General features: G+C 39.0%; 1 protein-coding gene across 1 annotated transcript in view; it reads left to right on the forward strand.

The window, feature by feature from the left end:
- The window catches only part of LOC137369261 (low-density lipoprotein receptor-related protein 2-like), a 102,450-nt gene that overhangs the window by 21,126 nt on the left and 54,837 nt on the right, over positions 1 to 26,487 (forward strand). The window contains 14 exon segments of the mRNA XM_068030209.1: positions 1,419 to 1,541; positions 1,618 to 1,734; positions 4,530 to 4,649; positions 6,199 to 6,327; positions 8,632 to 8,803; positions 9,843 to 10,064; positions 10,832 to 10,950; positions 11,049 to 11,188; positions 12,972 to 13,113; positions 18,786 to 18,908; positions 19,806 to 19,928; positions 20,783 to 21,154; positions 23,493 to 23,612; positions 23,690 to 23,806. Of these exon segments, the coding sequence (XP_067886310.1) occupies positions 1,419 to 1,541; positions 1,618 to 1,734; positions 4,530 to 4,649; positions 6,199 to 6,327; positions 8,632 to 8,803; positions 9,843 to 10,064; positions 10,832 to 10,950; positions 11,049 to 11,188; positions 12,972 to 13,113; positions 18,786 to 18,908; positions 19,806 to 19,928; positions 20,783 to 21,154; positions 23,493 to 23,612; positions 23,690 to 23,806 (2,139 nt within the window).

Below are 26,487 nucleotides of genomic sequence, written 5' to 3' on the forward strand. Positions count from 1 at the left end.
GATTTGGTAAAGATGTATAAGATTATGATGGGCTTAGATAAGTTAGACTAGGGAAAACTCTTCCCATTAACTCATGCAAGGAATAGGGGACACAAATTGAAGTTTTTGGGCAAGAGATGCAGGGGATGTGAATTTTTTTTTTTTTTTTAAGTGGTAATGACCTGAACTTGCTACCTACAAAACTGGAAGCAGGCAATATTTCCTTTCAAAGGAAATAGGATGGGCACTTGGAAATAAACTTGCAGGACTACAGGGATAGAGTGGGGGAATGGGACTGATTGGGTTGTTCTGCAGAGAGCTGGCATGGAATTGATGGCCTCCTTTGCCATATAACTATTTTTGCAGTCAATGGTGGCAGCTCTGCATCTTGCTATCTACTACCCTGAAGTCTGATTAATGAGTTTTAAAGAATCTGGAACTGTGCCTCCACTGAATATTGTGGGTAGGCAAATATCACTGGATGATCACCACCTGTCTTGATCTGCCTGCAATTGCTCCTTTTACTCCCAAAAGGCATGAGAACTCCTATCATAGACTCACCTTGGCACAAAGCTTCCTGGTGAATTTGAGTAGAAACAAATGTTAGAGTTCAGAAATGACTTCTAAAAATCTTACTTAGTTACTTTTTTAAAACTTGCACTCAAAAGTGCTGGGCATCCACAAACACAGGCCAATTGTACATGGTTTTTCACACATTAAAGTTAACCCTAATGCAATTGAATCCAGTAGGAATGTCTGGTCTTGTTCTTAAAGTGGATCGAGCATAATGGTCAGAAATCTAGCATGACTGATCTCTGCTCATTAGCAATGCTCTACTTTGTGCTTGTTTTGGGTATTCAATTTATATATTTTAAAATTGACCCAGACTGGTGTAGCTACCATACACGTTCCTTTTGGGTAAGATTTGAATTTGGGTTATTGCAGACTTTACTGGGTAGATGACTTAAGTTGGGTTGTGCATGTTCTGCATTGTAGTTTTTTTTTTTTCTTTTGCCTTGCGCAAAGCAATAGATGCTCACAGCATAAGTCAATTCCAGCTGCATTAAGTAGACTTGAGTTTAGTGATCAAGTTAGTTTTGAGGGTCAGCCCTCTGGTTCAGTACAAGAGATTACAAGAACTTGTCTCAACTTGCAGCCTGACAATACAGCAATTGTCAGTCAGGCTTTCTATTTTAGTTTCAACCAGACATAACCAAATTCAATGAAATAAATGGCAAGGTGTTGAGTTATTTGAACACTATATCCTGGCATTTGTTCAATTAGAAACAGACACCATGACTTTTGCTCTTCTATCATAGAATTTGCAACAAGATCCTAGGCAAATAGATGGGGAGAAAATAGTGTATAAGAAATAATACTGTCCAATTCCTGTTAATGGATTGAGCAGCATAAATACAAATAGTCATCTGATGTTTCAGCTCCTCGAACATGTCGACCAGATTATCTTCTGTGTGGTGATGGTAACTGCATTCCAGAAAGCAAACTATGCAATGGGGTCAAAGATTGCAGTGACAGCAGCGATGAGTTGAACTGTAAGAATGGTAAGTGTACAATTCCATTGGATGAGATTTAACAATCTCTTATCTAGTTGCTGACCTCTTTTTGTTCTATGTCTAGAATGTACAGGACCCAACGACTTCAAATGTCAAAGTGGAGAATGCATAGATAAAATCAAAGTGTGTAATCGGCATCGGGATTGCAAGGACTGGAGTGATGAACCCCTCGAACAATGCCGTAAGTAGTTTTGATGTGGCTTGTCATTTAAAAACTAAATTTTGCCTTTTTTCAAATCACTCCAATTGTTTTTACCCTTGCAGCACAAACTAATCAGTCAGCAATTGTATCCTCTGGCTGACTGGTGCACTATCCCTCCCCCTTTTTTTTATAGCCTTTTGGTAATGACCACATTTTTCATTATTCAACTTGAGCTTGTTCATATCCATCAGAGCATCCCTAGCAATGTCTTGTTTTCCTGCCCTATTCCACACCATTACCTCCATTTCCCCTGAAACATTTTTATCCTCTGACAACATCTGAAGATGTGCAGTCTGGGTCCACATGTACACTAATACCCATCTCTACCTTTCACTACCTTTTCTATCAAACCCTTCATGTCTGTCCAGCTGCTTATGATATCCAATTCTGGATGAGCTGAATTTTTTTTTTCTTCCCCTTACCCCCACCCCAGTTAAATCTTGAAGACTGAAACTGCCACTTTAATCCTGTGCCACAAAACCCTAACCTGTTCCACCATGGTGCTCTGACATTGCCTCGAGTTGAACCAAACTGTTCACAATCTCAGCATCCTATTTAGCCCCAAGCTGAACTTTTGACCCCATATCCATTCCATCACTGAGCACCTACTTGCTTTGAAACATTGACCATTCTGCCCCAGTCCATTTGATGAAACCCTCATATTGCTCACTCCTCTCATCCTCCAGTCCATAAATTACAGTTCTTCCAAAACTGCTTGTAAATTCTGCACACAATCTCTTGCTCCTCTGATCACTGATTTTACATTTGGCTCCTGCTAATTTGAAAAGTTCATTGTTTTTAACCTCCTGCATGCACCCACAATGGGCTGGATTTTACTGGGCTGCCCCCAACATTGGGCTCAGTGACTTGGGGGGAGGGGACCCAGAAGATTGCTCTGGCAGAGGTTTGACACTGAAAGGGCTAGCCTCCTGGCAGCGAGGCTCTGGCATGCCCACCCCCGTGTTTAAATCATTAAATGAATAAAGTGAATACAATAAACTTGCCTTGGATCTTGCAGGCCTGCTGTAATCTTGAGTGGCAGCTAGTACTCCTGTGCCTTCACTTCCCTGTCTAGGTAAAGCAGGCATGGCATTGGGGGAGGGGAAAGAGAAAAGTTAAGGTTTTTAGTACAGGTGGGGGGAGGGAATGGGGTCAAATAATTGCATTATTTGAACATTAAACTTTGTGCCATCTTTGGGGTGGAGGGGGTGGAGAGCTCATTTCAAAAGTGGGGGGGGGGCAAGAAGTGCAAATACTTAGTCATTGGTAATTGGGAGGTGAAAAAGGTAATAGAATTTTAATTGCAACAATTGTGGGGGGGTTGCATATTTATTTTAAAAAATTTAAATTCACCACCAGGGTTGGCTGCTCTTTACAAATGGCAGCTGATGCTGTTGCCTGACAGCCTGCCCCCTCCATAGGATTTTGGGGAGGGGTGGGCTGGGCTGACCCAGCTATTTTAAATGAGCTGCCACGTGGGAGACCTCTGATGTGCAGGGCCACCATTTTTTCACTTGCTGCCAGGAGCATGACTAGCTCTTAAAATCCAGCCCTGTGACTTAATTCCTCACTATCTCATCTATTCCAGTTCTACAAACCCTAAGAAGTTGCATTTTTCTGACTTTGGGCTCACATGCATCCCCACCATTTAGCACTGGCTCCAGCTATCTAGTCAATCCCTCCCTAAACCCCTCAGCCCTAGCACCTTTTTAATCTTAAAGACTAATGCTTAAAGCTCACTTATCAAAGCTGTCACCTGACTTACTAATTTTGTTTTTTGATTCTTTGTTTTTGTGCAGTGCATTGTCTTTTCCTTACTCCATCTGGGATATAAACCTTAATATAGTGAATTCCAATTGATCTTGCCACTTTCTATAGTTATGAATAATAGGGCCCAGACACATCTGATCAATGTATGAAATGAATTTAGCATTCAAAAACTGGCACCCAAGATCTTTTTTTTTTTTTTGGTCCTGGTAATGAAATTGCAATTGTCCTTACCCTCACTGCACTTTAAAAAGTGTACATTTATTGGCTTTGGCTTCCACATAATTTCCTAAACTAGAATTTACATGAATAGTTTGAGGACTCAGACCCTTTTTAACACTTCACTTCACATCCCTGCCCATTTTTACGTGCCACTGATTTTGTGCAAGGAGTTCTTTAGACAACCCACTTTTTGGATAACATCACATTTCACTCTCTGGCATGAAGCCAAGTAATTGAATTATGAATCTGAGCATGCTTATTTCACCGCAAAAGTAGAGTGCATAAGTGGCTTGTGGTTCAAACCAACTTCACTTCCTTTTGTTAACTTGGCCTGCCTTCAGTTATTGAAGCCTGCAAAAGAAATGGTTCAAATCATCTATTGCAAATACAAGATGAGCCAACTCGAAGTAATAGATGGCACTAAACATGAGCAGGTTCTGTGGTAAATATGAATTTGGTAATTGGTCATAGTTATTGGATAGACAATAGCTATAAGATTGACAGCAAGACCTTTTTATTTCTCAATGTTTTATTTGGGTAACAAGTTTGAAATCCTGCTGCATATTTAAATATGAAATGTATACATCACTATAGAGAAAATAACTAATGACAAAGGAAGAATTTTTTTTAGGTGTGCAGTACTTTAGTTAACAAATTCTGGACTAAGCTGGTGCTCCTCACTTGGGAAATGTGCAGTTCCCTTGAAGGGAACTGCAAGTATTTAACTCAATTTTATAAAGAAAAGATTAGCCTGGGAGACTATTAATTTTTTTTGCTCTCTGCAGATCTAAATGAATGTTTGATAAACAATGGAGCTTGTTCTCACATCTGCAGAGATCTTGTCATTGGTTATGAATGTGGCTGTCTTGCTGGCTTTCAGCTGATTGATGAAAAAAACTGTGAAGGTAAGTTAACTAATATTGCTATATTATATAATCACATACTATGAAAGGAAGGTATATTGTTTTCTGTAGGCAATCTAGAAGTTTTCAGTAGCAGGATGTAATAACTGGGCAAAGAGGAGGTAGGCGACTATCCCAAGTGCCAGGCAATGGCCAAATCCAACAAGAGCCTAAACTACCTTGCTGTGATATTGCCTTTGATCTCCCACCAATGAGAAAGTTGCCATTGATTATATATTCCACTGCAACAGGCACATAAATGCTGTAGCTACTAGTGCAGGTCAAAAGTTGGGTGTTCTGTAGTGAGTGGCTGACCTTCTGACACTTGAGCTTCTCAACCACAGATTGTAGTGCATGCTGTGGGACACACTGCAGCTACTTGCTGAGGCTTCTTGGGCAGTACCTTGCAAACCAATTCCCCTACCTAGAAGGACTAAGCCAATAGGTGCATGTAACAGTCATCTCTAGATTGTGCACCATCTTAACCTGTAAGTATCTCCCTTCATTACTGGATCAAAATTTGGGAACTCCCTACTGAATATTGTGGGAGTACCTTCACTGCAGTGATTCAAGAAGGCAGAGCAACATCACTTCTGGGCAATTGGAGGTGGTCACAAATGTGAAATGGTAACATGTCCAACAAGGCAGATTGTAGTTAAGTTGAACTCGTGGTAATGGAGTAAGATGAAAGTGATCTGAAAGTTGAGCATTTTGGGAGCCTGACAGAACCTAATTGGGTCTCTCTTGAAATTATGGGCTGAATTTTATTAGCATGCTGCACTTCACAGCAGCAGGCTTTGAAGCTGGTGGTCTTCTGTGATATTTTGTGCAGGAGCTCCATTCTAAATGGAGGGCAGAGTGGCTGCCCCCAATGATGTAGAGAGGGCAGCTGCTCTGATCCAGCAATGATGTCTGGCATCGCAGCGCCAGTGCCATTTTTTAAGGGACTTCAAGCCCTATAAAATAAATTGTATGTTTGATTTTAGAAAGTAATTAATTTCTCTTTAATCAGGAAGCTTTCCCAACCCCCAATGGTTGGCATATAAAATGATGTAACAGACATTTAATTTTATTCGCACCCTGAACTCTCCCACCATCACTTTTGCCCTTCAACCCCTTCCCACCATCCCCACAGCCAATAAAACATTTTGCACCTCCCCACCTGTGCCCCCTTGAAACTCCATACTGAGTTCTGAAGGCGCATGAGTTGCGGCTGTAAAATCACTGGAATGGCAGGACCAGGTAAATTTGTGTCAATATTTTAATATTGAAATGAAGGCCTTGCCGCTGTCAGTAATGTGCGGCAGAGCTTTCTCAGTATTGTGGGGTTGTGGTGGGCTGCTCCCGCAAGCATTTTATGGGCCTCCCCTGTCCAGATCCATGACGTTGAGGGGCTGGTAAAATCCAACTCTATGTATGTAGCTGTCAATTATCTAGTTTTGGTCATGTGTAAAGGAATCTAGACCAGATTAATGGGTTAGACATGTGCAGACTGAAGTCTTTGCCTCATTCTCACAAATGAGATCCTTGATGTCTTAAATTTTTTTTTTAGATATTGATGAATGTCAAAATCCTGGCATCTGCAGTCAAATTTGCATTAATTTAAACGGAAGCTTTAAATGTGAATGTGTTGTAGGATATCACATGGATGCAACTAATCAAATTTGCAAGGCAGTAGGAGGTAAGTATGATACTTCCAAAGTGACTTCCAAAGTGACTCCCCAAGTGAGGATGTAGTGTTTAAATTAAAACATGAGGTACCTTGCAGTGGCTTTACTTGATCAATTTTTAATTTTCCTTGACATAAGACTGTGCAGAAAAGGTAATTGTCATGAATGTAGCAAGGGGTGCTCCTTGGGCTGAGGCATGATGCAAAGTTTTACATTCTTTTGTTGCTTCTAATTGCTGTACCTTAATTGACATTAATTTTATCCATTTCAGACATTCAATGGTCATGCCTCCCTCACTGTATACATTTTTAAAGAATTTGTTCACTGCCTTTTTTCCCCCAGCTTAACTCAAGAACAAAGTAACATTGCCCCACCTCCGCTTCAGATTTGGAATTAATGAGGGACATTTGTCATCTGCATGGGTGAATGCAAGACTGCATTTACCACTGGTCCAATCACTTCATTGGCAAGATTAAGTAATTTTGTAGACTACATGCCAATATTTAAACCAACTTGGTATAGGAGGAGAGTAAACACTAAGGGTGGAACATAAATTATGCAACTGAGCAGACAGCAATTAAATTTGAGCAATACAGGTCAAGTATTGCAGCACAAGAGTAAAAGTCATAAATTTTGAAGGTACTTGGTAGCAAATGTAACACACAACTTTCTTTGTCTTGGCATTATGCTCATTAACAGAATGAGTGTAGACCATTCAGCTGTTCAAGCCTGATCTGGCATGCAATAAGATCATGATGGACCTACCTCAAATCACCTTTGATTCCCTTAATATCCAAAAATCTGCCCTTATCTTGAATATTGTCAGGTGAGCATCTGCAGTGCTCTAGAGTAGAGAATTCACAGCTCTTTTAAGTGAAATTTCTCCTCATTTAGCCTTAAATGGCTGACCCATTTATTGAGGCTGTGACTCCTATTTCTAGACTTTCCAGCCAGGGGACAAACAACATAATTTAGAAGTCTACAGGTGGCTAAGTCTTGACCAGTACTAATCAGGCCATGTTTGGACCACTGTCACAAGACATAACATTGTAATGGGATAAGTTGAGACAATTTTATAAAGATCTTCTGGATTCTATAAATGGTACAGATAAAATAAACATGGATTGTTTAAACACATCTAATTGGACAAGGGCATATGAAAAATTTGGTAACATCTATTCCAAGACATTGGGGAAGGGAAAAATTTTGTGGAATTTCAAGTATTGGAAGCAAAAATTTCAGATGCAACTTTGATAGTTACTGTAGTGGATTGAACTTCAGAATGCAATTTTTTATCCATCTATGGAGAGGAGGCTAGAAGAAGAGTCCATTCCTGAAGTGTTTTTTTTTGGTTACAACTAAAAATATTGTTTAGTTTAAATGGTGCACTGCCTCAATGGATGTGTATATTCCTGGAAAGTAAATGTCTCGAGTATCTGAGCTGTGCTTGAGCCCAATGATTAGCATCCAAAGTTTGACAGTTTCACTTGCCCTCTAAATTGTGAGCCAACTAAATAGAAAATGATCTAATTCTGAAATGCAACTCTCGTACATCCAACAATAACTGCACTTTTTAATAGTGCACACTTTGTATTTCATTTTCATGCTATAAAATATACAGTGCTTCACTGGTGCAATTGGGAGGGAAAAATCATGTCAGAACAAGTGACCAAAAGCTGCTTCAAAAGAAATTTTAAGTGAATTGAGAGCAGTGGAGAGGTTTAGAGAAGGAACTTTGGAGCTTGGGGATTAGATGGCTGCCAGGAGTGGAATAGAGGACATTAGGGATGTGCAAGAGATCAGAATTGGAGAAGCACAGATCTGATGGTTGTAGGGCTAAGCTGGATTGAGATGAGTTGATGCTATGGAGAGATTTGAAAACCAGGATCCGTAGTTCAAAATAGCAGCCTCGCATTTGATTTTGGTTAGCTTAAAATATTTTAAGCTAACCATCTTGATGGCATCCAAACAATAGCCTGCTATTGATCCAAGTGCATGTTTCAAGTGCAGATTTTTGATTCTTGTCTCATCGAAATGCATAATGCACCTTGAGCATTACAAAAATGCTCAATGTCCATGTTAACAATCTTTTGCCATTGAGTGCAGAACCAGGGCATGTAGAAATTGAGGGGAAAACTAGAACTGTAGATCTCTCGTTGCATGGCATTTTTTTTTTATTTACTATGAAATGGAGTCTTCAGTTCAGTTCAGCTTTGGAGATGGCGATTTGTTCCTGAATTTTTTTTTTTGAGCGAGATTCATCGTTAAGCATTTTGTTCTCTCTCCTAAAACAATGTAAATATGATCTTTCAAAGGCAAAGAACCCTATTTGATCTTCACTAATCGCCACGATATCCGAAAGCTAGGACTGCATCACCATGAATACACCCAAGTAGCTGTGCAGCTGAGAAATGCAGTAGCACTGGATGCTGACATTGCAGAGGAAAGAATCTTCTGGGCTGACTTGGGTCAGCGAGCAATCTTCAGGTAATGAATCCTGAATTACTAATTACAGTACTGAAATTTTGCTTTCAAATAGTTAATGCAAGGCAGTACCAGACTTGTGTAAAATGCTCATGTACTTATGGGTAACATGAGATCAGTCCCTTTTTTTTTTTAAAAGCTGATCTTAATCCAGCTTCATGAAAACTGTTAAACTACATAAATTTTGTCTTATACTTTTGAAACTGAGTAATGAGTCACACTATATAGCATTTAATAAAGACTGCCTATCTACGCTTTAATTTACAATTCCTTCCAACAGTGATCCTTACAGCATTATTTCATTTTTGTGCATGTTGAATCTAATTTCATGTTGCAGTTGTACAGAACTTTGGTAAGGCCACAGCTGGAGTACTGTGTGCAATTCTGGTCGCCACATTATAGGAAGGATGTGATTGCATTGGAGGGGGTGCAGAGGCGATTCACCAGGATGTTGCCTCGGATGGAACATTTAAGCTATGAAGAGAGGTTGGATAGGCTTGGGTTGTTTTCACTGGAGCAGAGAAGACTCAGGGGTGACCTGATATAGGTGTACAAGATTGAGGGGTGTGGATAGGGAGCAGCTGTTCCCCTTATTTGAAGGGTCAGTTATGCGGGGGTCACACGTTTAAGGTGAGGGGCAGGAGATTTAAGGGGGATTTGAGAATTTTTTTTTTTACCCAGAGGGTGGTGACTGTCTGGAATGCCCTGCCTGGGAGGGTGGTAGAGACAGGTTGCCTCACATCCTTTAAAAAGTGCCTGGATGAGCACTTGGCCCATAGCCTTGAATGTTATGTGCCAAGTGCTGGCAAATGGGATTAGGTAGACAGGTCAGGTGTTTTAATGCATCGTTGCAGACTCAATGGGCTGAAGGGCCTCTTCACTATTATTCTGTGATTCTGTAATTCTAAGGGACTTTATCAAATGAGGAAAGGCACAATTCAACTTTATGGCTTTGGTAAGAATTTCTAAGTGCTGAGTCTCCAGTTTAGTATGGTTGTAACCAAGTTTGGCCATCTGTTTTCTTTTCTCTTTTTTTCCTCAGTTTATCCATGCATGTAAAAAGCACAACTGGTGTTTCTAGAGTTCTTGAAGATTTAGATATTCCTGTGGGAATTGCTGTGGATTGGATCTACAAGCGCATCTACTGGACTGATCGTGGTACTAAAACAATATCTGTGGCTACATTTGATGGAACTGCAAGGAAGACCCTCTTTGACACTGACCTAAGGGAACCAGCTTCTGTGGCAGTTGATCCACTAACAGGGTACTGAATGTTACCTTGTACAATGTTGAAGCTTCTTGGCACTTGTAAAATAATGCACTCGGTACTGTTCAAATTTGTAAAGGGTCATTTTTTGGGGTGGACAGGTGATGGAAGTGATGGGACATTTAAGGTAAACTAATCTCGCTAGAATTGACCAGGGATGTGTATGACACATCTATACTTAGTGCTTGCATCCAAGGAATGAAATTTTCTGTTCTACTCAAATTTCAAGTTCCATTTGAACTTTTCATATTTTCTTTGCATTTATCTCCATGTCTAGCTCCCATGACCATTGTGATCAAATAATCAACTCCAAAATATTCATGGATCTAAAGTCAAGTTTTCCTGGAAGGCAATTCAAAGAACAATTTCCTTTTCTCTTGATGGATATGTTTTAATAGAGAAGGAAGTGTGTTGTGGTATTGGCAACATTTATGAACACTTTTTTTTAAAATGACTGGTAGTGCAATGGGTTTTAGATGACCTTTCATTACTAACTCCAATTTAGTCCAGTTAAATTGGTTTTAAGTCTTCCTTGGTTCGTGGTCCCAGTGTTAACTGATCATGGACTTGAGTTTTTTTTCCTTTTGCAAACCACAGCATAGTTGATGCAGAAGTGAGAATGTCTCTCCCTAGTATAGGCAGGGTGTTTTTCTGTTCCTTTCTGGGTTTGAGTTATTGAATCCAACTAAGCCAGCAGTTTCTGCTCATCTGACTAAATCAGTATAATGCTTTTTGACTAAATGATGCTTTTTTGCTTTTCAAAGGTTTATTTACTGGTCAGATCTGGGTGAGCCATCTATGATAGAAAAAGCAGAAATGAATGGTGCCAACAGGTCGCAGCTTGTTACCAAAGAGATTCAGTCACCAAATGGTATTGCGCTTGGTAAGTGGCCTAGTAATCCTTTAATCACTTTTTTTTTTTTTCCCCCCCCCCACCTTTGTTCAGATTGAGGTTGATAATTCTTCAACTTTTGTCCACAGATCTTGTGAAAAACCGCCTCTATTGGGTTGATTCAAAGCTGCACACATTGTCCAGTGTAGACTTTAATGGACGAGATAGAAGAACAGTGTTTTTCTCACATGAATTTCTTGCTCATCCTTGTGCTGTATCCGTATTTGAGGTAGTCATTTGTTGACGAAATTGTTTGACTTGAAACTATTGTATTTTGCTTCTAGTACACACCTGGATATTGAATGTACTTCAGAAACTAGTGATCATTGTTCTAAAATCACTGCTTCCGGAACAGTTTTCTGTATCCCAGGTGGTTGTAGCAATAACTCAGCCATATTTGAAAAGTTTGTTCTCCAGGGCAAAAATAAGTAATCAGCCAGTTATGTAATATCTGCCCTGATCAAAAGCTTAATCACTTTTCAGTAGGCTCCAGTCTTGCAATCTAATCATCTTGATCACCAGAGATAACAGTAAAAACTTAATTTTGCTTGCTTATACTTGCAAAAAAGCATAATTGCTTGACAGATTTGCATTGCCTATAATGTTCAATGCTACCAAAGTGTTCACTCCTGAAGCAATCTGATTTTAAAAAGTAATGCCTGATTTGAATTTGCATGACTTATTTGGCCATCAAATTAAAAGCAAATTTTCCACAAATCTAGAACTTGTTGCTAAATCACCTGGCTGCAATAACTTCCATTTATATAAATGTTTCAGGACTTTGTCCATTTTCCACATTAACTTGGAAGTTACATTTTAAATGCTCTTTTAAAAGATAGTACTATACTAAGATGCTAAGCTAGCCTTTAAGACTGTGTGTGTGTGTATTTGGTTCTTGAGCTTCTCAATTACTGAATGCCACACACCTATTGTATTGGAAAACCATTTCATTTTGGGCTGAGTAGCCTAGAAGATGGTGGTTTGGACACTGACAGCATATCTCTCAAATGGGGTGCAGGCAGTCACGGTTTTAGCAAATGGTTGAGTGTAAATTAAATAGGGCAGGGGGTGGTGATGCCCATTAAAGTTTTGGGCTTTGCTGTGTTGGGGGGAATGTCAATACATCCAGGACTGAATGGTGGAAGACCTTTTTTTGAATACATAAATAGGCATGAGCTTGGATGGCTGTGCTTGAATCAATTAAGTACTTCTAAATGTAGGAAATGTGGCAACACTCCCTCCGTACTGCACTGGGGTGTCAGTCTAGATTTTTGTGCTCAAGTCTCCAGAGTGGTGCTTGACTTACAACCTTCTGCCTTGGATGCTCCCAACTGAGCCATGGCTGACACTACTAGGGTATTGCAGTATGGTGAAGCATGAACCAGAAACCAGCAGAGATTGCTGCAACTGCAAGCTGAGTGGTGTAATGTGCAAGCTCATGAATTTATTGCCCAACCAGAACAAATCTTTAGATCAAGTAAGTTGTATGTTTTACAGTGGCTGGCTGATGGGTTATTAGTTTTGTAGAAGAGTCTTGGGTAATCCAAAAGATCAGTTAGTAAATACCGACAGGAGCAGCATCCTCCTGAAGGACTCAGCAAATGGAGGTTAGGCAATATGGCCTAGAGTAGGTTGCTTTAATATGTAGATTAAATTGGACTAGCCACTGAAACAAAGTTCAGTATATTGCAGTGTGGTGACTAGGGGTAGATGGATTGTGTTGGGTAGGAGACTGGCAGGGACTTGCCAGCCAGGTTTTTTTTGACAAAATGGCTTTGAAAATATAAATGGGTACAAATCCATGGCACATTTACACCACAAATTGAGCAGCATATCAGGGAGCGTGCTTCAGATACCTGCTTCAGATTTCACCTCCCATAAATGGGGCATCTTGATGTCTTTGAATTTTGTTGCTAATTTATTGCAGCACAAGGCACACTGTACAAAAATTCAAATGTCAAAAGTTGTTTTGCCTTGATGTATGAAAATGATCTTGTTTCCATTTGTTTCAGGATCATGTATTCTGGACTGATGAAATAAACAAAGCCATTTATGGAGCCAACAAGTATACAGGAGCAGATGTGATGACTTTAGCTTCCAATCTTAATCAACCCCGAGATGTCATTATTTATCACAGTTTAATGCAGCCATCTGGTAGGAAATTTGGAAAACTTGTGTAACCTTCTTTTTAGGAAAGCAAAATTTTGGAACTTAGTATGGGCTGTTTGCTCCTTGCTCTTTAATGTATAGGGTGGATGTGACTAACTGCTACCATGTAGGTTATCAATAGCTGGAGGTCAGCAAAGTTGGTCAGTGCTGTTGTAGAACTAGTATTAAATGGGTTGCTTACACTCAAGTCATATGAACAGTATGTAGAATCCACAAACAGTGCACTCTTGTAGCTTACCCATCTTCTCATTCATAGTTGTAAATGAGCATCAAGTGTCACAGATAAACCAGATCCTGCCCATCTGATTTCTTAGTTTCCAGCATTGGATGCTAGTGATTAGAGAATCCTGGTTTGCTTTCTGCTATTGTCAAAAACTGCCCCAGCTGAATTCAGCTTTGTTCAATGCCAAAATTTACCATCACATCTCAGACTGAAAATATTGTAAATTCATGAAATCAGCAGGTGGGAATAATGAAACATTAAATCCCAAGCTTAATGCACTATTCAGATGCAAATTTGAGCTATGGAACATGTTTTAGTTTTTAGCAAAGGGATTCATCTAGTAGATTAGGTAGACACCTATCAAGAAAGGGATCAAACTAATTATACAATGATCATGCTTGGCTTTGGGTGAGTACTGATTTGACTAAATTTTTAATATTTATCCAAATACCAGTTGTGCTAAATGAGCACTTAACTTAATTGAAATAACTTCAATAATGCCTGTTATGCCATCAAAGGTGTTCAGGAAACTGCCTGTACAGCTTGCTCTATTCAGTTAACTTGATGGCATTGTTCAGGTCTTCAATAAACTACAATGACTCAGTCCTACTTTCTACTCTAGATGAGTAGAACCCTGACTTGGGCTCATGACAACTTCAGAAAAAATCAAGAATAATGGATTAAAGTGAGGATTTTTATTGATAGAAATAATGAATCTTCAAATACATATCCTGCCATTGATGCAACAGAATTAAAATACTTGTATCTCCATTTGATCTGGCCTACACTGTGAATATTTAACTCAATGTTATCTACTATATCCCAAGACACTCTCTCAAATTGGCTAAATCTTACAATCTACACAAGACATGCATCTAGTCTTCTATACCTGAGGCAGTTGACTTGCTGATCCGAACCAGGAAGTTAGCATGCCATTACTTGAAGTAGGGTACAGTACAAGTAGCCTAGTCACCTGGAAGTTCCATTTCAGATTTTTATTTTGGCAAACTGTAGTTCAAGGTTGCTCATAAAGCTAACGCCTACATGCATGTAAACATATCGATTCCAACCTGTTGCTTTTAATAAAGGTATAATGTGCTACTTTGTTGCAATGTCTGAATCATACTATCAAATGAGAAGAAAGTACTTTTAATCAGATGCTAACTTGTTTCAGCATATGTCTCCAGATACTAGCAGATCTTTTGGTAGTTTGCCAACTTACCATTTCTCAGCAAAACTGAGTTTTGTTTTCAGTGATCTGTGTAGCTGAATTCTGGAGTTGTCTGATTATATGGCTTCTGAATATAAGAACATCAGAGCAGGAGTAGGCAAATCAGCCCACTGAGCCTGCTCCACCATTCAATTAAATCATGGCTGGTAATCTACCTCAACACCACTTTCCTGCACTATTCCCCATGTCCCTTGATGCCATTAGTATCCAGATATCTGTTTCTGTCTTGAAGATGCTCAATGAGCTTCCACAAACCCTCTGGGGTAGAGAATTCTGCAACTTCACTGAGTGAAGAGATTCTTCCTCATCTGTCTTTTTAAATGGCCTATGTTTCCTGGTTCTAGAATCACCAGCCAGGCAAAACCTCCTATTTCATTCACTGTCACACCCTGTAAGAATTCTATAAATTTTAATGGGATCCCCTCATTCTTTCAAACTTTAGAGAATACAAGCCCAGTTTCTGCCAACTCAAGACAATCCCACCATCCCAGGAATTAGTTTGGTGAACCTCTGTTGCACTCCCTCTGACCAGTATATCCTTCCTTAGATGAGACTAAAACTGTACACTGTACACTGTACTCCCAGGTGTGGACACCAAGGCTCTATATAATTTGCAGCAAGACTGCTTTACTTCTGTGCTCAAAACATACCATTTGCCTTCCTAATTGCTTGCTGCACTTGCATGCTAGCTTTTTTTAGTGACTCATGAGCAAGGACACCCAGTTCCCTTTAGACATCAACCCTTCCCAACCCCCTTCCATTTAAGAAATACTCTGCCTTTCTCTCTTCGACCAAAGTGGATCACTTCACACTTCACATATTCCATCTGCCATGTTCTTGCTCATTCTCTTAGCCTGTCCAAGTCCCTTTTTTTGAAGCCTCCTTGTATCCTCCTCAACTTGCATTCTCACCTAGTTTTGGGCCATCAAATAGGGAGGTATTACATTTGGTCCCCACATATAAATTATTTTATATAGGTTGTGAACAGCTGTGGCCCCAGCACTAATCCCTGTGGTACTCCTGAGAATGACCCATTTATTGCTACTGTTTTCTGTCTGTTCACTAATTCTCAATGCATACCAGTATATTACCTGCCAATCCTGTGTGCTCTAATTTTTTGTTTACTAACCACCTGGTGAGACATTATCAAAAGCCTTCTGAAAATCCAAATGCTACACATCCACTGGTTCTCCTTTTATGCTACAAGTAACATCCTGAAAAGACCAAGTTTGCTAAACATGATTTCCCTTTCATAAATCCATGTTTACTCTGCCCAATATCATTACTTTGAGTGTCTAGTTATCAATTCCTTTATAATAGATTCTAACATTTTCCCAAACATCAAACTAACAGGTCTATAGTTTCCTCCTTTTCTCCCTCTTTTCTTAAATAGTGGTTACATTTGCTACTTTCCAGTCTGCAGGAACCTTTCCAGAATCTATAGAATTTTGAAAGATAACAACCAATGCATCCATTATCCCTATAGCCACCTCCTTCAACACTCTGGGATATAGCTCACTGGTCCAGGGGATTAATCAACTTTCAATCCTGTTAATTTTTCGAGTACTAACTCTTTAATTTCTTTCAGTTCCTCATTTTTCACAAGTCCCTTTTTTTGTTTCCCCTGTATTTCTGGGAGATTTTCTCTATCTTCCTCTGAAGACAGACAAATTTAACTGAGTTTCAGCCATTTCCCTATTTATAAATTCTCCTGTCTCCACCTGTAATGGACCCACATTTGTCCTTACTAATGTTTTCCTTTTTCACATAACCTAAAGAAGCTTTTACAGTCCACTTTTTTCCAGCTAGCTTACATTCATCATTCCCTTTTTCCATCAGTTTCTTGGTCATCCTTTTGATGGATTCATTGCTCACAATCCTTGGGCTTACCACTTTCTGACAACCTTCCTTTGATCTAATGCAATCTTTAACTTTTTATTAGCCATGTTGATTGATCTTTCCTATTGGGCTTTTGTCTTAAAGGAATGTATGTTTGTTATAGACCATTTTAATACTTTAAATACTAGCTGTTGCCTGTCTACTGTTAAATCTTTTGGTGTATTTTCCCAATCCACTATAGTCAACTTGCCCCTCATACCTTAGTTTCCTTTGTTCAGATTAAGACCCTGGTTTCAGAATGAACTATATCATGTTCAAATTTTGCATTAAATTTAAAATTATGGTCAAGAATAGGTTCTTGAAGACGTGCATCAGGCCTTTCATACTTGAAGCAGTTGTTGTAACACTTCCTTGAAGCAGAGTCCAAATGTAGCTCCTCTACTGCTTTTGAGGCTAATATGACAATGAAATTTTAGTCTTCAAGAGTCCTGTAAGGAGGAAGCCGATGAAACCACATGGCATTGAGTAAACTCAACAAATCCACTATTAAACTTATGGTAACATTTCATATCACTAAATGCAGACTTTTTCTGCTTTTGAGCTCCAAATTCTGTGTTGCATTTCTGCTTTTTGGTTGTGAACCTAAATAGCAGGAGTTGACCATATGGCCTGTCAAGCCTGCTCTGTTCAGTATGATCATGGCTGACCTTGGGCTTCAGTTTCACCCTGCCTGCCTGATTGCTATATTCCTTGATTCCCTGTGACCAAAAATCTCTGCCTTAAATATATTCAATGATGGTGCATCCACTGCCCTCTGAGGTAGAGAATTCCAAAGATTCACAACCCATTGAAGAAATTTCTCCTAATTTCCAACATAAAAGATTGACCTCTTATCCAGAGATCCCTTATTCTAGATTCTCCAGCCAGAGGAAATGACATCTCCATCTACCCTGTCAAACCCCTTCATATTCTTGAATATTTCAATGAGATCACTCTCCTCTTCTAAAACACCAGAGAATATAGACTCCATTTACTCAAAGGTACAGGCCAAACATGATGTAAGCAATGCTTCTGTTTAAAAATAGTGCTGGAAATACTCAGCAGGTCAGGCAGCAGCTGTGGTGAGAAGCAGAGTTCAGGTCTGTGACCTTCCACAGACCTGAAACATTAGCTTTGCTTTTCTCTACAGATGTCGCCTGACCTGCTGAGGATTTCCAGCATCTGCAGTACTTTGCTTTTATTTTGCTTCTGTTCAATATGTAGCTTGATGTCAACAGCTTATTTATATAATGCCTTTAATACAATACATCACTAGGAGCATTATGAAGCAAAAACTTGAGACACAAATATTGGGCAACTGGCTGAAAGCTGGGTTGAGGAGCATTTTAAAGTGGAAAGAGTGCATGACCACCAATGGAGCAATTCAAATTTAGGGATGCTTAAGAGGCCAGAATTGATGAGTGCAGAGATGTGGGCGAGAGGAGATTGGATAAAGAGGGACAAGGCCATGGAGGGATTTGAAAACTCAATCTTAAATTTGTGGTGGTGCTTACCTGGGAGCCAGTGTAAGTCAGTGAGCATGAGGGTGATGAGTGAACAGGACTGGATGCAAGAAAGGTCATGTGCAGGAGATGACCAAGTTTACCCAATAATGAAGGTGTGGTTGACTATTTCAGCATAAGATGAGTTGAGGCAGAGTGGAGTTGGGTGTTGCTACAGAGGTGGAAATGGGTAGTCTTACTGATGGAGTCCTTTGACGGATGAGCTTCTGACCACATCAACACCAAGGTTGTGAGCAGTCTAGTTCAGCCTTAAGTTGTCCACGAGAGGGATAAAGTCAGTGACTTGCAAGCAGTTTATAGCCAGGATAGACGATGGCTTCACTTTTCAAGTAGTTGGAGGAAATATCTGCACATGGGGACAGTGGAGGTGTTGGGCTCAAGTAATGCTGAGTGTCGTCAGCATACATGTGGAAATTTTTTTGTTGTCACCATGGGTCAACATAAGATGGAAAAATGGGAGTCGCCAAGAGGAGCTGTAGGTTTTATTTCCAAGTCTAAACCTGGGATGGCAGCAGGAGAGTAGCAAGGTCTGAGTACTGAAGGGTTAGGGTAGGTATTTGGGAGGGTAGAGTACCTGAGGGGAAAGGTGAAAGACCTAGTTTGGGAGTGCCAAAGAAAACTCAATTTGGGAAAGGAAGTGGTGGGATGAGTTTTTCAACCTTGTGGCCCTATTAAGGAATGAGTTGACACATTAAATTTTCAACTTGGCTATGTAGCTCAATTGCAGTCAGCAGTAGCTCAAAATTGTAGCTTGTTTAAACAGAACTTGTGGTGTGGCATGACATTTTTATCTTTCTTCTAGCTAATGCTACCTGTCAAGCATCTGACTTTATTTGCCGTGATGGACAATGTGTACCTAGTAAGTGGCAGTGTGATGGTGATGCTGACTGCAAAGATGGATCTGATGAAGCCCCAGAAGTCTGTCGTAAGTATCTTTCGCTTCACCTAGGTGAGATTAAAACTAATTCTATAGCTATTCCTGTAACTTGAACACTGGCAAGTTCAATATTGAAATCAAATGTTGTAGAACTTGCAATGTAAGTTCTTTCCACAAATGATTACATTGATACCTCACTGTATCTGACTTGAACTTTATCATTGGTTTGCTTTAATCTCCATTTTGAGAACTGGACTTAGCTTCCATTCGTCTCATTTATTCTTGAATTATTGCTTAATGGTGAAGTTAACCAGTCTTTTATTTTTTTTAAACAATTCTTTTGGTGGTCCATGCTGTCTCAAAGTTGAGAACTGGTGCCATCTACTGTACAGATGCATTGAATTTTATCTATAGGACTTCCCTTGCTCAAATTCAGAAACTTAATTCTTCAGTATGCCAATGAAATGGCCTAGAATAATCTTAACTCAACTCCAAGCTAACTGCTAATTTAGATGAATAAGTAGAAAGATGGATGCAAAAGACTTTACTTGATTTTGCTATTAATGTCACTAGTCAGGCAAAAGAAACTGGCAATAGGGGATTGGCTGCCTTTTTTATGCTATTTTAGTTTCCATCGACTTCAAATGGCAAAAGTGGAAACCAGCTGCTTTTTCTATTTTTTTTTCAACTGGGAATTCCACAACCCTTTTTATCTTTGTCCAGAGCTCTTGAAATGGTAGGGGGGAGGGGAAAGAAACAGTACGAAGGTTGCATCTTTGAATTAGATGCAGTCTGGCCTTGAATAAGCAGTTAGGTATTCTGTCTTGAACACATCAGATACTCAGATTTATTGGTGCTCTTAGTCAACTGTTTGTCTTGCAATCACTAATTTTTCTCTAAAAATTAGAGAATAACTGCTTATTTTAAAATTGGTCTTTCATTCAGACATGAGAATCTGTCATGTGAATGAAATCAGCTGTGGCACTGGATCGCTTCAGTGTATTCCTGTTCGTTGGAAATGTGATGGAGAAAATGACTGTAATACTGGCAGTGATGAAGAGAACTGTGGTAGGTCAAGGTTAACATTAAAAATGAGATTTTTGTTGTAGATTTAGATTTCTGTTCAAGCACTAGTGAAATTTCCAACAAAGGTGATGAATAAAATGCTTCAATTTAGGACTGCAAATGCATTTGACTAAACAGATTTGATTTTTAAAATAAAAAGCAGTTCATTAAGGATATACAATTGAAGAATTTTAAGTTTTGTAATGTGGTAACCATTTTGTCAAAAGCTGAGATCTAGCCTTTAATGCTGCAATACTATAATGAAAACTGCTTAATTTACTGATGCTTCTGCAGGAGGAACTTACTTTCTTTGGCCTCCTTGTCCACAGACATGTTTGAATAACCCATGACCTAAACCTGCAAAATTAGTTAAGGTTAAATCAATTTTTGGGCTGCAATGGAAAATTTCTGTTTGCATTATTGAATGGGGTTCATGGATCAATCAATCTTTTTGAAGTAACTGGCATGGTCCCTACTAGGTTATGGGAGAGACCAGGAAAGGATGTAGTCAAAAACACTCTTTTGGTGGTTGGGAGGATGGGGCAGCATGTAGTGGAGAGAGGAAAGAAAAGTGAAATGGGAAAAGACAAGTTGAAGGTTGCTGCATTCTGAGACTAAAATTCAAACAGCTGATGGAGGTCTACAATTGAAATGAAGCTAGCTTAGTGTTTTGTACTTAATGTTGTCTGGTACACATGTAATTAATATCAATCTCCAACAGCACTAGTCTAAAGCATTTGGTACTTGTAATGAGTTTTGACTAATTTCAGAATTTTAAGCTATGTTTTGAGTTACAATTAACTTGTATTATCTATAAACCTAAACTAACTGTCCATTTGATGCACTTTTTTTTATAGGCAACCTTACTTGCAGCTCAAAAGAGTTTACCTGCTCCAGTGGCAGATGTGTTTCCAGAACATTTATCTGCAATGGCAAAGATGACTGTGGTGATGGTAGTGATGAAAGAAACTGTACTTCATCAATCTGCCACCTACATGAGTTTCAATGCAATAGTTTTGAATGTATTCCCTTGGGTTGGGTGTGTGACACCAATGTTGATTGCGCTGATCAATCTGATGAATCTCCAAGCCGCTGTGGACGTGTCACACTTTCTCCTGTGACCTGCGCTCCTGGTGATGTCCAGTGTAATTCTGGTGAATGTATTCATAGTAAATGGTACTGTGATGGCGATAAAGACTGTAAAGATGGAAGTGATGAAGTTGATTGCCGTAAGTAGTCATTTGCCAGTTGTGACACTCTCCTTGGTAGAAGAAAAAATGTATGTAATTTAAACCTAACATTGGCATGCAAGACATTTGTAACCATCTGCAGTGTAACCAGCATGCTAGCCTTGAGGGTAGGGGAGGAGTTTTCCAGAACAAATGAAGTTGATTTAATAATCAAACTCTACTTTACATACCAGATTTAAAGGAGAGGGGGTTGCAACTTTTCTAAGAACAAACAGAAAATACTAGTTTCCCATCCTGTGAACTCTATCTATCTGAAACAAAAACGAGAAATGCTGGATTCACTCAGCAGGTCTGGCAGCATCTGTGGAAAGAGAAGCAGAGTTAACGTTTCGGGTCAGTGACCCTTCTTCGGAACCAGTTCCGAAGAAGGGTCACTGACCCGAAACGTTAACTCTGCTTCTCTTTCCACAGATGCTGCCAGACCTGCTGAGTGAATCCAGCATTTCTCGTTTTTGTTTCAGATTTCCAGCATCCGCAGTATTTTGCTTTTATTTTACTATCTACCTGTAGAACTGTCAACATTCATTCTTTCACAAAATGGTTTCAATAGGCAATTCTATCCATTTTGTATGATCTCTTGGGTGGTCTTTAGTAATTTGACTCTAACCTTTTTCCAATGCCATAAACTTGTATCGGTTTTTCAAATTCTTTACTGGGATCTTACTAAATCTTGTCATTTTAACATTCATTAGCTTTAGCGTTTTTCAAGAAAACTAGTCCACATTCTTTAACTTCAATTTAAATCCCTGGCATCTCTTTACTCAACTGGTATTCTGAATTGTAGTTGAATAGAATTGTATACACTACTGACCATCTTTTCAAAAATAAATCTTAAATTAAAACATAATGCAATGAATTACCTTCCCTTTTTCACCACAGCCCAATTAGCTGGCTGTTTAATGCATTTTATCTGGAGTAGTTCTAGTTCAACTCCTCCTTCCATTAATGCATACTTTCATTGACTTTCTTTACTCCTAACTTAATTTTCCACTTTTGTGGCCAAGTTGCCTGAAATCTCAATCCTTTTAAATAGAGTTGCATTGGGCATTTATTATGCAAATGTTAAGTTAGAGGAAAATTATGTTTGCTTAAGCTGCCCTTTAGTCATATTATGGCAGTTAACTTGGTCACCATAAACTGGTGCATTCTCCATGGCAATGCCTCTACCAATTGGCACACTTCTAGTATTAAATTTTTGCTTCTCCTACATTGGTATTGTGAATTATCCTGATTGCAAGACAAAAAGCTTTGACAAAATGCCTGTTTTCAGCAATACTTTTACATATTTAACAATGTGCTAGTCTCTAATTTTTCATGTTTTTGCTCATGTACAGAGCTGTTCATTATTCTGCCACTAGTATTCTCTGGATTCATGCTTTTGTCTTTTGCTACAATTATTTAGCACTCTGTTTGCATTCTGTTCCATGTCACCTGTCAGTTATATCTTCCCTCCATCCTATCACAGTCCTTCCTTGTCCTTTTTCTCTTTCTCCCCACCCCTTCACTTGCTCAAAGACATTACATTTCTAATTTTTGCCAGTTCTGAAGACCTGAAATGCTAGTACTTTCTCTAGTCAGTTGCTGCTAGACCTTCTCAGTATTTCTGGCACTTTTCTGTTCTCATTTGAGTTCCAACATCTGCAGTATTTTGCTCTTGAAGTTCTCTCCTTACTTGGTGTGCTTCAATTGGCTTTGGTGACATCAGGCTCTGCCAAGGTATTCAAATCAAGCAATTTCTAGCCTGGAAGTTCCAATATAGCTAATAGTGTTCTGTAGATCTGCATTTTATTCACTATTGTGACTCATTTTAAACTCTTGATCTGGAATTTAAGTGCTTTCTGAAAATCCAAATTCCTATATTCGTCACTTCATATTCTTGCAGTTTAAATTTGGTTCTGCAGTCTTGATCTGTTATCCACATGACTGCAACAGTTCTTTTTAGGAATAGAACCACTTCACATTTGAGGTATAATCCAAGTGAATATTTTACATTTTAGGATCCTTTAGTTCATATAGCATTTTAAAAAGTGCCAAATGAATTCTGCACCTTTACAGTTGCAAGTTCCTTCTGCATATCTCAATTGAGGACAATAGAGTTTGATTCATTTGTTCAGTAATCCCAGGTCAGGAATTATTGTATCCATAATAACTGCCAAAGCTGGTCACATGCACACTTTCTTGAACAAATGTGATCTGCTAGTCATTACTAAATTACTAAAAGAACAAATGAATCTAGGACAGTGTGAAGTACATATCTACATATTATAATGTGACTATACCAATGATTTGAACATTGCAAATTGTCTCTTGATTTCAGCTCCTCTAACATGTAAACCAGATGACTTCCAATGTGGTAATGGCTGTATTCCTGGAAATAAAAAATGTAATGGATTTAGGGACTGTACTGATGGTAGCGATGAAGTCAACTGTAAGAACGGTAGGTTTATAATTCACTAAAACAACATAAAATGTAGGTCTTTCAGAGCTTTTACATTGCTTATTCTCTTCAATTAGAATGTACAGGACCCAATGACTTCAAATGCCAAAGTGGAGAATGCATAAATGTGTCTGAAGTGTGTAATCAACATCAAGACTGCAAGGACTGGAGTGATGAACCCCTTAAAGGATGTAGTAAGTACTTGTTTTAAAAAAAAAAAAAATTTTTTTTGAACCCAGTGGCTACAAATTTAATGACCATTCAGTGACTGAATGTGGCAGCCCATTTGCACACTGCAAGCTCCCACAAATAGCAATATAAGAATCTTTTTAAAGTAATGCTGGTTGGGGAATAAATATTGGCCAGGACACTGGATATAACTTCCCTGCTGCTCTTTGAAATAGTGCCATGGGATCTGGTATGTCCACCTGAGTAGATGGACTCTCCATTCCAAATCTGCCAAGTCTTTCCATTGAAACTAAAATTGGCTTTCAGTAACTACTCACACATTTGTTCTTGTAAACAATCTTGATCTGAGCATGTCAACTATGAGAATTTTCAAACTGACCATTTTAGCTTAGCATTTATTGCTTTACTGGTCCTGTATGTCTTGACACTTGGTGGAAAATAGTCTTGTGTAGCTAAAGTTGCAGCTATACCCATTTTGTTTATAGTGATTTCAAGCTCATTCCTACCATACTAAATTGCATTCAGGTGGCTTTACTGTTTAAGATCCTATCCCATATATGCTTTTGATTCTTACATTTGCTGAGTTTGAGATCTGGGATTGCATTGAACTATACAGATACAAAAGAATACTTTTTGTTATAATCAAAGCCAACTCATCCTAATCCTGATGCTAGTTCTAAATTCCATAGCTCAGCAAATGATTGATTCCTGTTATGGAGCTAGTTGAATTCTTGAGCTCAACTTCTAGTTGAAGCCTTTGCTTCAGTCCATGCACAGCTAAAGTATAGTGTTACCAAGAAGTATTTGCATAAGTATGTCTGTCTACACACTGTCATGTAATGGTCATCACCTTCACATGTGAAAGGTCTCTGGGTAAGTGCCAGGCAAGCATACACAGTATTTAACTCCAATATTTAGGCGCACCTCTAATGTGAATCTATCTTCCTCTACTAACCACCAACCTTGCTGAACTTCAGCTTAGAAGTATGCATCCAAGGACGTAGACTTGAGTTTTAATCTGCTCTAGCCCAATGACCACTAGTTTAACTATATAGCTTTTGGCTCTTTATCATCTTGTACTATTTGATTTGACACTGCTGTCATGCTTGCTTTTAGTTTTATCTGAACTGAATATTGAAGGTGAGAACATTCTGGGAAGGGTCTCACCAGGTAGCTTCTAGGAATTGCCCCATAAATGATTTGCTATTTTTAAACTACAGTTCACTGCTAACTTCCTCTGGCCTGGATTTCTGCACTGTTGTCTCTCCTACCTTTTTCCTTTTCAATAGAACTCTTCATTTAAAAATTGTAGATTTTAAGGTTCACGACCCTTGAACTGGTTCATGGTGACAAACTAACTGGGCTACTGGTTAACCATGGACCTTATACAATCTTCCTTTGAACCTTGAATGCTTGTGATTTTTGTACAATTCTAGATTTCTATTGTGCTAGTTCATGCAGTATGTTAACTAACTAACTTGATGTCTACAAGCTCCCCTCTTCCTAAATGAACTTGATCCTTCTAAAGTACCTTCTCTTTCTTTCTTGACTACTCCACTGGGCTCCTCCCTATTCCTATAGTTCATTGTCCCAAATATCTAATCTTGTACTGGATTAATCTTAGCCACTTGCTCAATTGTTACTTTGGAAGAGTCCCAGCAATACATATAGTCCTAAAGTTGATAGCTGAACCAATATTGTGCAGTGGTCTTTATTCTAGTATAGCTGGAAATTCAGAATTTTGTTGCTCAAAACTTGAGCTAGAGCAATTAAAAGATGCTGACTTAGCATTGGATTGCCATGATCCTTAACTACATTAATCATAACTCCTAATATATTTGATTTTTCTGAGCAATATTTAAATTGTCGAACATACGAATGCCACTCGGCCCTTCGAACCTGCTCCGCCATTAAGTTCATGGCTGAACTGATTACTCTACATTTCCACCTACCCCTCGTAACCTTCCACCCCTTGATTATCAAGAATCTACTGACCTCTGCCTTAAAAATATTCAGTGACTCTTCTTCCACTGCCTTTTGAGGAAGAGCATTCTAAAGACTCTCAACCCTCTGAAAAAAAATTCTCCATCTCTCTGAAATGGGCAACCCCTTATTTTTAAACAGTGACCCCTAATTCTAGATTTTTCTCGAGGGGAAATGTTTCAATCAAGTCGCCTCTTACTCTTTTTTTTAAATTCCAGTGGATACAAGCCTAGCCTGCCCAATCTTGTCTTGTAAGACAGCCTGCCCATTCCAGGTATTAGTCTAGTAAACCTTTTCTGTACTGCCTGCAAAGCATTTGCTTAAGTATGGAGACCAGTACTGTACACAGTACTCCAGATGTGGTCTCACCAATGCCCTCTATAGCTGGAGCATAACTTCCTACTTTTGTATTCAATTCCCCTCACAAACAACATCCTATTGGCTTTCCTAATTACATGCTGTACCTGCATATTAACCTTTTGTGATTTCATGCACAAGGACACCCAGATCCCTCTGCATCTCAGAGCTCTGCAAACTCTCTCCATTTAGATAAGTTTTTTTTATTCTTCCTGCAAAAATGGACAATTTCACATTTTCCCACATTCTACTCCATTTGCCAGGTCTTTGCCCACTCACTTAACATATATCTATATCCTTTGTTAGCCCCCTTTATGTCCTCCTTGTTTTCCTACCTATCTTTGTC

Source organism: Heterodontus francisci, chromosome 4 (genome assembly GCF_036365525.1).
Source record: "Heterodontus francisci isolate sHetFra1 chromosome 4, sHetFra1.hap1, whole genome shotgun sequence".
NCBI classification, from domain to species: Eukaryota; Metazoa; Chordata; class Chondrichthyes; order Heterodontiformes; family Heterodontidae; genus Heterodontus; species Heterodontus francisci.